The 15,709-nt window shown below is 33.7% G+C and overlaps 2 protein-coding genes across 2 annotated transcripts; one reads left to right on the top strand and one right to left on the bottom strand.

The window, feature by feature from the left end:
* Window positions 1-945: 945 nt before the first annotated feature.
* Window positions 946-5,931, top strand: LOC135689089 (uncharacterized). Its single transcript, XM_065206203.2, has 3 exons — window positions 946-1,652; window positions 3,082-3,255; window positions 4,982-5,931. The coding sequence occupies exons 1-3, from the start codon at window positions 1,173-1,175 to the stop codon at window positions 5,441-5,443; spliced, it is 1,116 nt and encodes a 371-aa protein (XP_065062275.2). The 5' UTR covers window positions 946-1,172; the 3' UTR covers window positions 5,444-5,931.
* Window positions 5,932-6,706: 775 nt separating this feature from the next.
* Window positions 6,707-13,339, bottom strand: LOC135688934 (replication protein A 32 kDa subunit). The gene is made up of 9 exons (XM_065206001.2): window positions 13,255-13,339; window positions 12,180-12,205; window positions 11,207-11,290; window positions 10,586-10,699; window positions 10,169-10,282; window positions 9,885-9,922; window positions 8,701-8,851; window positions 7,934-8,154; window positions 6,707-7,226 (listed from the first exon to the last, which is right to left on the bottom strand). The coding sequence occupies exons 1-9, from the start codon at window positions 13,262-13,264 to the stop codon at window positions 7,139-7,141; spliced, it is 846 nt and encodes a 281-aa protein (XP_065062073.1). The 5' UTR covers window positions 13,265-13,339; the 3' UTR covers window positions 6,707-7,138.
* Between the last annotated feature and the right edge of the window lie 2,370 nt (window positions 13,340-15,709).

Here is a 15,709-nt window from a genome sequence, read left to right on the forward strand (position 1 = left end):
TACTGAGGGAGTAGCTCCTTAAGAAATTACCCTACTTCAAACATTGTGATATGTATGCTATTATTTCTTTTTTTCTTTTGTATTTGTTCTGTTTCAGGTTTGTGTTTAAATCGTATTGTGTGCAGTATTGAACTGATAAATTGTATGTAATGGAATTTTTAAAATATGAGACTGAAACTAAACTGAAACTGATAAATAGATTTTGGCATAAAATATCACAGTCCTGACCTGTATATTACAGGTATAGCTTTTTTTTAATCCCATATTAAAAGTTCACAATGACGAATAACTAACTAACAAAATTACTATACAACACTACGAGGAAAATACCAGGAGAAGCAAGATATCATGACTACCCCCTGGCTTTTAACATGGATCTAAAACACAACTACAAAATGATAATTTTGATACATGAATGATTTTACAAAATAAAATAGAAAAGAATTACAATTTAGAAGAAATTGCGAAAAAGAAGAATTACAAGTTTTGGTTTCTTATTCAAAACGTTTGGAGGCGTGGATATAAGCTTGCTCAAGGCCGTACAGGATGACATTCAACAACTTTGTATTCGAGAGCCTTATTAAACCTTTAAATAAACTAATAATAATAATAACTTTATCATTATTGATAACAATAAGTAATAATGATAATAAAATGCCTTTGAATAAAAAATTGGGAAGAATTTGAAACAAGGGTCCATCTCGTTAGATAACCTACTTTGAAGGCTCCTCCTTAAGAATTCTGCTTAGACTTGTCTTTTAAATAATGTTATTGTTGCTGTTGCGTTCTTTAGTTGATGTGTTTATAATTTATATAACTAAAATCTAACTTTTTTAAAAATGTAGTAGAATTTGAATTAAATCAAAATCAAATCAAATCAAAATTGTTTGAAAAAGAGGTCATAGTTACAACGGTGATTTAAATCGAGATCAAGACAAAAGGGATTCCAAAAGTTGTTGATGCGATTGTGGATGATGCTTGGTTAGATTTGCGAGATCAAGATCAACAGAGTTTGCAGATGGAGAAAAGTGATTATGCAACATGGAAGCAAGCAAAAAGAGACTTGTTTTTCCAAGCAACTTATTAATTTTTGAACTTCGCTTTTATTTGCCCAACAGAAGCATCCTACTCTCAGCGAAGCTTGCTTTTAGGAACAGTAGCCAGGCCTCGAAATGTCACATGGAAATGTGTCGGCTGGATTATCCTTTCATTGCCAGTCAGATTTAACTGTCATGATATGTGGACTATCAACCTTCTGCTTTTACGTGTCAGCAACAGCTTTTGTTTTTGCCCTTATTCCACAGCTGCACAAAAATTCATATCTAAAGTCGACGAAAGGACTAAGCTCGTTGTGGGCTGCAGGACTCTCCACTGCAAACTTAGTTCATACTTTCTTTGTTTTCCAAATCTCTTCCAAGAATATTTATTTCAAGATAGCGTCTATAATATACTGCGGAACGTCAGCCGGGTTGCTTTTCCAATTTTGGTTATATTCCAAAGAAGATGTCAGATTTAAAGTTACACTTTTTGGCACCAGCATAGTCGTGTGGCTTGCTATAATTTCTATAGAAATTGCTGTTCCAAATTTGCGTGGAGCGAACAAAATGGAATGGATTGCAATTATATTGTTCTCCGTAGGACTTTTGCCACAGGTAATTATCACTTTTTCTAACCAGGCATTAATGATTCTCTAGAACTCATGGGTTCTCCTTTATACCTCAGGCTAGATAACTAGCACATGCACGGATGTCTTAACCAGCTCAACAACATTGCTCAGCTCAAATGCCTTAGCTGGCAATTGCAGCTCATAGTCTTTGGCGTGAATTTAAAAAATTGCCCCTCAGCCCCCTTTTTTACCCGTGTGGTCCCTGTAGGATTTTGATACGGGATATGAGCCTATGCAAAAATTGTATAAGTATAAGTATAAGTAAACAAAATCATATATATTCTCCAACCTGGATTATATTGAGTCATTTAGATTTGAGCCTGGATTATATTGATGCTTTAGAACTTGGGAAAATGGAAAATTACCCTTTTTATGTTTTTTGGTGAAAGCAGGCCTTAACATTGAGGAGAGGCATAGCTCTTGCTTCCCTCCAGGGTCTGCTCAAATGCTGGAATAGAGCCACATTTTGCTCTCTTAAACTGGTCTAAAAAGATAATTGCTCTCCTTGTTATCAATTTTTCCTTTTTGTTATCTTCAAAAATCTCACCTGGAAATTACTAGGAGAGCTTTTAACTCCTCCCCTGTTAAAAGATATGGTCAAGCCTGTGGAAGCAAGCCTCAAATTGACATGAAATCCCCTGTATGACAAAATGATGTCATTTTGCCAAGATTTTAGCTATATGGAGGTGGGAAAGGGTCTATTATTACTTCAGAAAAGGGGATATAAAGTTCTTAGGACGACTCTGTAAAGAAAAAAGAGCTATTCTTCAAATGTTTGGGGTGAAATGTGTCCCCAATGCCCCTATTGTTCTGATGTCCTTCAGCAAGGCAAATGCTTCCAATGAAGCTGACTGCCTTGTAAAGAAGAAGCAGTAAATTAAAATTGTCTACAACAGAATAAGAAAAATAAACAAATAAGAATATTTTTTCCCTCTGTATGGCCTGTGATGAGTAATGAGGCACTACAAGAGTTCATTTAACTAGTCACATTTCTCCAGTATATTTAGACGTTATCAAAAAATATTTGCATAATATTTATAGAAATATGTGAGTTTATGAGTTTTATGTTTTCAATATTTATCAACATATAAAATTAAGAATGAAAATTACTGTTTACTGGTCTGTCATAAAGTGCTCAATGCCATATAAGATGAGCTGTACATGCTATTTGTTGTAAAGAACAAGACAGTTCTAAGTTGCTAGTCTGAGTTTCACACAATCATTTGCCTGATGATCCAAGTAACAACTAAGAATCATCCTGCTCATTACACCAAAGTTGCCTGACATTAAGCATGAAACTTCGAGTAGCAACTTAGAACAATCCGGTTATGTACTCTAAGTAGATTAAATTTGAAAATGGGTGTTTGAGGTTAAATTCCCAAAACATATATAAACAAATTAAATTTGTTTTTCAGGTAATTCGTAATATATTTGAAAGAAGCACACTTGGGCAGTCAAACATATCAGTAGTTTTGACAGCTGTAGGTTGGTCATTTCAGTTTGTGCCTGTGTATATTTTTGAGACATCCACCAAATTTAAAAGCATGGTTTTCATTGGAGCATTCATTGGTCACATCAACTGTTTGCAGGTTTGTTGCTAAATGATAAATTGCTGCTTACCATGTTACAAAAATCTTTTTATAGAAGTTTTAGATTTCAAACGCCAGGCCTGGGCACACTAACTCTTGAAGCATGATTAAATCATGACAAACATTATCCCAATAGGTATTAATTTGCTATGTAAGCTTTCTAGTCATAATGCTGCCTACAGAGTGGCAAGGTTTTAACATTACAAGCACCAAAGTATATGTAGAATTTTTGGATTTTGAACGTAGAACCTGAAAGGACACCATTCAATCCTTCTAGCTGTGATAAATTAGCTAGACCTGTTACAAATCTCCTGAGATATGGTCACATGTGTACAAGTTTACTTCCCATCAATTTAAACTTAGTTCTAAAAGCTATGAGCAAAGCAAAAATTACAATATTTTGGCAAGCGTGAAATCTTTCACTGGCCATATCTCAGAAAATATGTAGCAGTTTCACTGATTTTGCACATTCAGAAATATTACACTGCATTCTTCTGCTAAAGTGATCAAAATTAAAGTAATTCTAAAATTTAGATTTTTATGATATCATCTTTTCACCCTATTACATTGAAAGTACCTAAAAGGTTGATCCAAAAAGAATGTTGAAGGAGCTTGCACAGCATTTAGAATCAATATGAAGTTTTAAAACTTTACAGACTTATGTTATTTCCAATTTTTTCAAGGTATGATTTTGCTTAAGTTAATTTACTGTTAGGTAGCTTTTAAATTTTTAATCGTGTTAAATTTTTAATTTCCAATACAACTTTTGAAGCAGCTGATGTTAAAATATACAAATGTAAGACATGTATCAGGCCTTGCATAAAGCAAAATGAAGGAGCTCCATAAAACGAGCTCCTAAGAAACTCAAGGTGCTCTATTTCACACTCCTGTGTAAAATTGCTGTTTGCAAAAATTTTCAATTTCTTCTTAATGAAAACAAGCCAAACGATATGGTCCAAATGGAAATGATGCATTTTGAAATATCATACAACTGTTTTCATACAATTGTATTTACAATGCATGGCAAGTAACTTTTTCTACTCAAAAAGGTATTCCTGTAGATGTGGCCTTATGAGGAACTGGATATAAAATCTAGTCATCAAAAGATTAGTGGTATAAACTTTTGTAAAAATATTATAAACCAAATTATTTTGGTCATTTGAGAAGATTGTTGATGCTTTATTAACATTGTTTTCAAACGATATTTTGCTTCAGTGCAATATTGTTACAGATTTTCAGGTCTCACTAAATCGCTCTCCATGGCTATATTTAGGTGCAATTTAGGCGTTCAGGCTCTATCGAGCGCCTTTCCGGTCAAGGCCTGACACTGTATGAAAAAGAAAAAATTGGGAAAAAATCAATAAAAGGTTAAGATTATGTATAAACATTTGGTATAAAATTTTGTCATGTATGTGTGCATTACTTATTTGCAAACATAATTTGCTTTAGAGTGAGATTTTCTTTGTCAAAAGCCTTGTGATTGTGATAGAAATTACATATCTCTGCTTGTAGATAATAGCTAGACAAAAATAAAATAACTCAATTTGTATCTTTTTGCAAAAAAATTAAAACTGAAATATCTACAATAGTGAAAATGGGCCAAATAATGGTTTTGGGCTTGTAGCCATTTGCTAATTTGTTTACACTTATAAAATTGCCTGGTTTTATTGGTAAAATTCTTTCAATAATAATGAGAATTTTGAATCAAGTATGTTTACTTCTCCAGTTAATTTGGTTTCGAAAACCTGTTATTAAAACGAGAAGAATTGAGCAAAGTGCCCCACAATATGGGAGCAACAGGAGTCAGCTTCCGGATGGAGATGAGTTCTATTCATTCCGAGAGCACAGGACCTCCATTGCCAGTTCCTCAGTACAAGATGATGTGTTTGTAGATCAAAAATCAATTGCTAATGCCAGCACTTTGAAGCCAACTGTAGTTGGAACACTCACAGGAATGGCTGCTTGGCAGATATGCGTAGGAGTTTTTGAAGTAGCCGCCCTGGTTGCCCTGACAGGTATAACTGTTTTTCTTGTTGGGTTTTTTTGGATTCTCTTTGCTCCATGTCTGGTCATTTTTGTACTAGTATCAGTAACACTCTACAGAGACTATGCAGAATGCACAAGCAAGTGCTGTGATGATGCCTTTGATGATATGCAGTATAGAATGTTTGGGGAAAACAATGTTTGACTTCAATGCAACAAAAACAGTAGAAGAGGCAGGGTAAGAATCAAGTAAGCTTCTGGAACAGAAGTAGAGGCAGACCTTGTCTGATTCAAACAACAACAACCTGTGGTCTTTGTCAATTTTCATCATGAGTGTAATTTGAGTTTACAAGCATATTACTTGTCATACCCAGAATCTCAAAGTCTGCCCCCTTTGTATGAACCCCCTCAAATAAAAATCAAACCTGTAAATTAAAATCTTAATAAGCCCCCAAATTGAATAAATCATCACCTCTGTAGTGTAGTGCGATCAAAATAACAGAAGGGGTTTTTGCACCAATGTTGCTAAAAACAATAACACATCAGCTAACTTAGGCATTAGCAAGAAATCTTGCCCCCTGAGCCTCCCTAGCACTACAACCCTAACTCAGCCTTTTTAAAAGCCCCCACAAGAGTGTTATCTAGATACAACAAAAACTATATCATCTAAATCAGTGATTAATAAAACCCCTATTCAGCACAGAATAAAAAAATTAAAACAAAAAAGACTTTGGTGAAAAGACTGCCAAATACAATCAAGATATCCATATTTTGGACCAAATATATTTTTATGCTTTGAATGATACTTTAAATCATATTTTCAGGCTACAAAAAGAGGTATTTGTATGGCAACTTGGAAATGATTTTTATAAGGTCCCACCCCTTCCCCCAGATAGGCCCCCCTCAAATTAGTCCCCACCTTTAAGCTTCATAAATTAATAAGCTCTCAGGGGGCTAATTCAAGGATTTATGGGACAACCAGAAATAGGAGTGTTTTATTATAAGGTAAACATATTCAATGTGTTTAGTTATGGTTTATAATTAATTAAGCATTGAATGCTGAAATATTATTTGTACTAGAATTCTTGGCAAAATGAATTCCATTTGTCATGAAGGAAATTTTGTGTTTCATTGTCTAACAAGTAGGATCTAAAGTTTTTTGATAAACTAGAGATAATTCTCAGAGTGGTTACTATTAAATAAGATTATTAACAAATTTTAAAAAATACATCTTAATTTCTTCTTTTGATGTCTTAATTTTGGTATTTATGTCTTTAAGACCAAGTAAGAAATTATAATATACTCTTGTAACTATGTTCATTTTGTTTCTTCTCTTTACTTAATTTATTTTTTCCTAATAAACCATTCTCCAAAAACTACACCCTGAAACAATGCAATATGAGAAAGTCTAAGAGTCAAGGAGGAGTATCACAACCAAGTTATTTCAAAGCACAAAATCACTGTATATGACACAAATATTTAGGTACATATGTTCTTACTGACACTTAATTTAATCTAAATTGAGAACAACTAAACAATTTCAACAATGGTCTGATCTGATGATACGTATTTGGTGATTAGGAAAAAGGCTGTCTCACCATACTGGGAAGGGAATAACTGCAACGTAATTTTGACATAAAATTAATCTGCAAAATATTTATGGGCATCAGTCAAGAGTCTGGGAACAGCAGTTCTGGAAAAGATTAAAGTAATTGTAATGATTACCCCTCTCAGGATTTTAAAAGCCCTTATTCTTAAGTTAATTATGCTACTATCAAAGGGTTTAGCTTTAAGGCCCAACATGGCAACATACACCAAGGCGCAACATTATTAGAAAGACTTGCAGTGTAGATCTTCTTATGTTGGGGCATTTTATGTGTCCATGGTTTATAAAAATGTCTCACATCCCAGCAGAAGTTGATAAGAAATGTTCTTCATCAATTGTTGAGTAGATGTGACCTTCATTACTCAAGAAGTCGAGTGTTTCCCTAGAAAAGGTTGAAATATTAAATTGTTACAGACATGATTAGCAGATGTTATTATAATGTTATCAATATTATATTAAGTAACTATGTAGTTTTGTTCAAGCAACTTATAGTAGAATATGATACAATGAATTCAAAACAATTTGTGACTGATGGTTTTTTATAAAGATAACAAACTAAAATGAAAATGTTACAGAAAACAGCTTAACAGTAATGCCAGGTCACTAAAATCTAAATTTGTCTTTCTGTCTTATAATACTGCACATAAGCCTGCACTTAGGTATTACATGCAATGGCTAGAGAAATTAAGGAGAAGAATGAGGAGCTAATCGGGCTATTTATTTATTGCCAGTTATGGTAATTGTTCTTGTCCACGGATTGCTCAAATATTAAAATATAGAAACTGCCAACATGCAATGTTAAGTTGCAACAGCATTGAGTTTCATTTAAGTCATTTTATGTTTGATTTAACATAGAACTTTTCACTACAAAAATTTTGACTTTCAGGAGTAGTAAAATAACGTTGGCATTGCAAGATAAACCAAATACTCTCTAAATTTTCAAAACTGTTCTATTCACAAAATAACCATGACTAGACTTATAAAGCCTAAATTTTAGTTATCAAATTGGGGCTCTTAAATATAATGTAAGAAGCTTGTCGTAATGCTTCATACGATCTGTTATATGGTAATACAAAAAAATCAACATACTTGAGTTGGGCATTACTTATGCCTCGTAGCTGTTGTTTCATGGCATCAATGGAGACTCCTTGCTCATCACGACAAACATAGACCATATCAAGTATCTGCCTCTCGATCACAGACATTCCATGTGTGTTTGGTGCAGAAAATACTTTTTTGCCATCCAGTCCAGCTGTCTCAGTACCAGTGTTAAAGACCCCACTCATATTAACATCACCTTTATCCACAACCTGTATAAAAATGGAAAACAACAAACAGGTAAAAAAGTGTCATTGCTGGGAAAAAGAACTCACAGGGAATAAAAACATTTTTATTGCTGGGAATAAAAACATTACGTGATATACAGTACTTTGATGAATACTAATTGCTTATGTTTTTGAGTCAGTTTCCAAGAAGCAAACAGGTATCTGTTTAATTGGCATGCTGGAAGTGAAGTTAAGGGAGCCCCCTATGAAGAACCCCTATATGGAAAAAGACCCTCGTATAATCAATCACACACTTCCAGAATCACCTCATTTTAGGCATATTTGTCCTGTCATTTAAAGCAACAAAACCAAACTTCATAACGAGCTAGAAATCACTAAGCAAGGATGGTGAAAAGGTCATGAGTACAAGTTCTGCCAATAAAACAAGTGTAAGGTTGTTTTAAGACATAGCTTTAAAGAGCATGTCTACTTTAATTACTGAAATATAAGCTTTTACCATTTCATTTTGAGTAGAGGAGTCTTATTTTATCGTTTTTTACAAAATAGAATCCATAGAAAAGAATATCCCACCTTTGTTTTGTAAAGAAATGAATGAATAACATCAAGCATGTGGTAAGTTATTTCATTGAAATCTTTAACTGGTGCAATTTTAAAAGCAACAAGGCATTTTTTGTCTTGAAGTGATTTCATGTGTCCATATACTCTGACATATGAATTTTCTCTACAATAGATAAACAATTTGTTAGTGACATTTTAACTTGGATAGTTATTAGGCATTTAATCATTGTTATAAACCAAAATCTATATCATAGCAGAGGTAACAAAATTTGTTGCATAGTAAATCTGAGTTTCAGACCTAATAAAAACATGTACCAATCAACTACCTGACTGAGTCGTTACTGACGACTGATTGGCTAATGATGCAAAATTACATCATATGTTGGGGTAGGATGAATGCAAATGCTCAATTGATATGTGTGAAATGATGTGTGCCAAAACATTTCTAACGCTGTTTGTATATCTAGTTTTGTATTTTATTTGTATCTGCTACCTAGCGTCCAGAGGAGGTTGTTCAGCATTGAGAAGCTGTGCTTATGAAGCAGTTTCCTGGTCCTTCCTCACGATTCCTACCTACAGAGCGCTGGCGACTCTCCTCACTTTAGGTGAGAGTTTGTTCCCGCTAGCAATTGGAACCACCAACCCTTGGACCAAACCCAGTGTCTCTAGCCACGGAGCCTCCCTTGTACAACTACTGGTGCAGGACCGCCTTTCAACTTTCCTTCAGTGATTCAGTGACATGAGTTTTTTCCATTAAAACTTCAGACAAATTTACAAATATATTTACTTATAACATATAGCAAATGTGTAGCTCAGGGCACTTTGAAAAAGCTCTAGTGAACTTTTAACCACTCTACAATCAAAATATCAAGCAATTAACTGGCAATTCAAAATTTTTTGTCCACATCACAGCTCAACTTTAATCAGTTCTGTAAAAGAACAAGATTATGGTGGTTTTTAAGCACAAAAGCAGACAAAACAATTCTTGCTCTGATTTACCAAGAGTAATGGATTTTAGAGGAAAGGATTGGGAAAGGATTTCAATCTTTCCTCAACAATATGAAATTTCATGCACAGAAATGGTATAGGTATGAAACTATATTGCTTTTAAAAGGTGTATAAGAAAATAAAGCGAAAATAAGCACCCAATTTTGATGATGCAAACAGTGAATAAAATGCAAATGAGGAATTTTCACCTGTATTGTGACCTCCTTATTGCTTCTGCTGGGTTTTCCTAAACATTTGAAAAAACAGAATCAAACATTATTGATTATTATCTTTATACACAGAAATTGTTTTTTCTAGTGACAATTTTCTGTGGAATCCCAATGCCATTAAGAAGTCATTAAGTTAAAACATATATTAAAGAAAAATAGAAATAATTGTATTGTAAAATAATATATATTTATAGATAGATCAAAGTAATATTTTCTTTATAATTATAGGCAGATAAGTAAGAGTAGGTGTATTAAGATATTACATCTGGCTCAATCCATTTGCGCACAATTATGCTGTCTGCCGTCATATCATCAACTTTGTATAAGATATTTGTTGAGGATTCCTGGACTTCTCTGATAACACCAACTATTGTGACCTAAATAAGAAAAAAAGATGCATCTAAGATAGTGTTATAATGCAAGATGCTTCTTTATTGTAGCCTAAACATTTCAGGAACGGATGTAGCCTCATTTGATCCAGCACTGAATGGAAAAGAACTCTGTTCCATTTTTCGATTTCTGTGAAAAAAAAATTGGTCAAAGACAGAGGAAGGTCTATAATTTTTAAAGGTTTAGGTTAATCATTAGAATGCACACAAGTGATAATTGTTCAACACTATGTACTTGTTCAGGAGGCAGTGTTGTATGAGGGATTTAAGTTCAATTCAACCAGTCCATACCTGATGCAACTCAATGTCATCAAATTTGAACATTTCAGATATGTTGTCATATTGAGCCTTGTGTAGCATGGCATTTGTAACTGGCCAAAGTGTTTCTCTCATTGATTTCATTGACTGAAAAACAGAATGAGAGTTTTACAATAAACATATTTTGAGCAATTTTGAAAATTACTGTTTACCAGTCTGTCATAAAGTGCTTGATGCAGTACAGGCAGAGCTGTACATGCTGTTTGGTGTATAGAACAGGACTAAACACCAAATAGTATCTTTAAACAACATAGTTTAAAGTAAAACAAAATAGTAACAAAGTACATACTAAGTTAATTTTGTATACAGATCACAACAACTTAAATCTAAATAACAAAAACTGAAATCTTCTATCAATTTCAAATTCACTAATATTTGACGGATTTGTATTTCTTTTATTCTAACTTCAGAAATCCAAATTAAGAATAGAATTACATCATAGAAAGTGGCAAAAAAATAAAAAGGTACAAAAGCTATCATTAAAATTTCATCAAATCATTCTGTGTGCCTATTTGATTATTTGAGATAAGATAATCATGTTCTTGTCTGATGAAATCATACTTTTATCTAAAGGGAAGCTGCAATGATACTTACCTTTTTTGTTTGTGATGAATCTAGTTTTGATGGAGAATCATCAGTCATAAATCCCCCACCACCACCACCACCACCACCCATGTCCTAGAATGAATTGCAAATTATATGCATATTACACTAAAAATCAAGCAAGTAAACAAGGTTATGTTTGTTAACATTGGTCAGGGCCATGGCAGATGAAAACTTAAAAAGATCTGCGGTTTATGCACCCAAATTGATTCTAGGATGAAAACCCTGGCAACTCATTTACTGACACTGAAAGGATGGACAGCTGATTTGACTGGAAGACCTTTTCCAGAATGTGGTTGATTGAATTTTGCATAATTCTTTCTCCAGCATGATAATAAATGATCCAAATGCTGAGGTTTCATTTTATTTTTTAGACAATTTGGCTGCAAATTCAAGTTTTCTTTATTTGCAGTTGCATGGTTTTTGCATCTGTTTATGTAAAGGCATCGTGTTGCGCTGTTCATTGGCTATTGTTCATTGAATTCACGGGTCCTCAAAATTAGAGAAGCATGTCAAATTGGCACAACTGATCAATAGCAAGTAAGAGGTGTCCTTTGTTACGAAATGAAAATGCACTGAAATAGAAATTTTGTTCATTGTTTCTATAAACCAATGAATGTCATGACACACTGTCTTTAATCAGAGTGAATAATGTTGCTCTGCCTTAATCAGAGTGAATGGTGTGGTTCTTTCTGGTTGAAGAGACTCTTTCCCATGCACATTTCACCCTATAGCAAAACATTGGAGTACCTCACTCCTTGGAATCAAGGTCTTTAAATATCCAAACATGAAGTTTTTTCAACCTTCTACATTGACTACCTCAAAAACTTAGCTATATACAAGTTGTCAAACTGTTATCAATTGAATTAGTCTACAAAAAGACTCTTAAAAACCAAGTTGATTGATGATGCAAAACAAGACAATTATCAAAAATATGGTTATTGTATATCTATAACTATCATACCATATAGCCTCCGCCAAACATATTTGCTGAAAAACAAAGAGGAATAGGAGATAAACTTTAAAAGCAAGATGAAAATTTATTTGTTTGCTAATATTAGTTAAACAGCTGTGTTGTAAAAGTGAGGTGTTTAAAAATAAATCCATTATAACTTTTAAAAACAGAATATACTGGTTCAACTCCCATAAAAAAGTTTCAAGACAACTCTACAACAGGACTTGGCAACCTTCCCTTTTAAATTTGTTAAGGCAAGATTACATGGAAGGGTGGTCCATAAACAGCATAATTTTTTGTTCCCTGTCTTCAGAAAAATCATTTACAAAAACGTTGAGCCCATTACTTGCTGTGAACCTGCCAGGATGCACACGGGAACAAAATAGGGGGGGTGCTCTCTCCTCGATTAGTTTAACTACTGAGAGAGCTCCTCCTTTAAGTAATTCCCCCCATGCAATTTATCTTGTTCTTTTTTTGGTATTTGTATGTTGTATTAATTTTAGGTGCATTATTGTTATTATTGTAGTTTAGTAAATTGTTTGTATTAATTAGTTTTGTTATGATAAATTGTATGTGGAGAATTTAAAATATGAAACTGAACTGAACTGGGTGCTCAACTTCATCCATTTTCCAGCACACACTGCCTAAATCATGTAATAATGTTAAGTAATGTTAAGATAAAATTATCTATGAAGTTTCTGCCATAAGAGCAGCCTTAACTTGAGAGTAGTGAAGCAGGTTGCTAGTAAATTGATTTTGATCGTGGCGGACATTTAATATTTCTTACGAGAGTCATACTCGTAATGTGCGTCGCTACATTACTAAAACTTCATCTGCTGCTTTCTATCCTTTTTATATGCAATTGGAATTAAATGGAGGTCGACAATAAAAAATGAAAGCTTTTCGCTAAAAAATTTTTACAACTGGATAGGAAAAATTAACGCATTTTCGGGATATATCATTTACTTACACACCCTTTAAAATCAGCTCTCTAGCAATTAAAAATGCAGCAACTTAACAAATCAAATTAAAACATTATTAAAATTATCATAAGTAAAAATATTTGGCAATATTTATGACTTACGAAAACTCATCTTTACCAAGGAGATTCTCGTGAAAACTTTTACTGTCCTGAAACAAACATGCGACGAACACAAATGGCGCCAAATTATCAGAATCGAGGCTACGCTCCCCCGCAACATCGATCATCATCATCCTTTCATTTTCCTTCTTTCAAACTGGACATTGGAACAAATAGAAAAATATTTTCATGTTTTTGATCAAACTTGTGAGAAACCAAAAATTATCTTGCAGTTTTTAGTTACAATAAATAACTTTTATGGAGAAAATCAATTAACAAGTTTGAAGTTTATTCATGCTTTCCTGACCTTTACTTTCTTTATGAGTGGCTAAAAAAGTCATGTATACAGAGGAGTGGGGGCTGAATCCCAGCGAGTGGGTACTCCCATTATGGCCTAACAAAGGGGTCCAGTCGCCAAAATTAAACTGTCGAAGAATTACTCTCAAATGGTTGTCTTTTTGACAATAACCCTCAAGTGGTGGCATAAGGCCCGAAATTATGTCCATGGTAGCATCAATTTCCTTTTGCTCACTTGGTCCTTCTTTGGCAAATTTCTTCACCATTGACTGTTGTTGATTCGATAGAGATAAATTCTTGTTCATTAACTATAACAAATCCAAAGCTAAACTAAGCCGTCATGTTATTATAAAAAATCTGGGCCAGTTGGTAGCCATTTGATTAGACCCTCAAATCGACTGGGCCCCCTGTTATGCCTTAATGGGAGTATCCCCACCCCCTCCTCCACCCACCCCCGTGACTGAATCAGGCCACAATTAATTATTTTCTTAGTACATACTTAAAATATAAATTATGCGAATTGCTGATTGATGCACATCATGAATTTTGTGGACAAAACTTATGCATAGAAATTGTGGGTTACAATAAAGTTACCCTTATTAGAAAACTTTCTGGTAAAAGCAGAAATCTAAAAACAGCTTTGGGGCGGCCGCCACAAGGTCATAAAGTTTGTATCTGAGAAATGTGTAAATCTGTTTCTATCTAATATCAAACTTTGGAAAAAATCAAACTTAAAGCTTTGCATAAATGGTTGTATAGTAGTTTATAAAAGGCAGTTATAATGGTAAACGAAGGTTTTGAATGATTCTCAAGTCATAGATTCAAAGGATGCTGAAAGTAAACAACACAAACCCTTTTTTCAAGCCAAAAATTTTTTGTTGAGTACACTATCTAGCAAAGAGATCATCATCGGATTTTAATAAATATTATTTGCTTCATTTTCTATTTTTGACTGTTACAATAAAAATTTCAGCTTTTTATCACTGCACAAAAATACGTTTATCGCTGCACCCACAGCATTGGTTATCTGAAATCAGTTCTCGCTCCCTGCAGGAGACGGTCAACACCTCCCATAGACAAAAATTATAAAAATTAGTCTGAGAAAGGCGCACTAGAGACAACTTTGTACAGGTTTCTCAATTTTGAGCTCAGGCCCAGATGTTTCAGGCTTTTCAAGATTCCTCAAGATTTCAAATATTCATGCAAGGGCATATTAAAATTTTAATCAGGCCTAAGTACTCACTTTATGGTGTTTTCCTGTAAAGCCAAAATAAATAACATATAACAACATATGAAGAGAAATTCTGCTGCCTGAGATATTTTCTTTGATTTTCATCTAAGCTTTCCTGGAATTCTGTTCAGCGTATACAAATGGAGGCTGGACTTGCATTGGAAAACATGTTCAGAAAAATTAATATTTTCAAACTGCTTCATGGAGGAAATCAATTACATTTTCTATATTTGTTATATTTTCGTAAATTAAATACAAAATTTAATAACGATATAGATGTCTTTTAGAAAGAAACATAATCGACTTGCTATATATTGAACCATTATTATATGGTTGCTCAGTTTGACAGCATATCCAGTTTTTCGCCTAATTCAGTGATGCTGTGAATGCTTTAAAAAAACATATGCTTCCGTAAAAAACCCGTTTTTTGAGAAACATCTCGGAACATCATGCCCCCCCTCCCCTCCCCCCCCCCAAAAATATCTGCAAACTTTAAGAAAGTTGGTCATGCAGCGGGAACCTTAGCATTAATTAGGAAGTTTGACCAAATTTCAACCAGTAATTCATTCATTTTATTTATCATGGTCAACTTTCTTTTTCGTAATACACTCATTTTCTATAAGAACAATTTTATAAAAACACGAGCCTCCAATTTGTCAAAGTTAAAAAAAAATTAAGAACAAGCTTAGGCTGAGTTACTGTAAAATGCAATTTTGAACAACGTTTTATCTAAAAAACGAGGACTTTTAGTCACGTGTGGGTGCTTTTTTGGTGATTATTCAAACTTTTCGGCAAATAAAGGTTGTCTCACTCACTTTGTTGGCAAATGAGGCCTAAATACCTCCCTAGAGTGAAAATGCTAGCAATTACACTGCTTGCTTACAGACTATTAACTTGAAAACAAATTAAGAACAATCCAGCCTCAGATTT

The sequence above is a fragment of the Rhopilema esculentum genome, chromosome 9 (assembly GCF_057945365.1).
Source record: "Rhopilema esculentum isolate cy_ngs chromosome 9, ASM5794536v1, whole genome shotgun sequence".
Taxonomy (NCBI): domain Eukaryota; kingdom Metazoa; phylum Cnidaria; class Scyphozoa; order Rhizostomeae; family Rhizostomatidae; genus Rhopilema; species Rhopilema esculentum.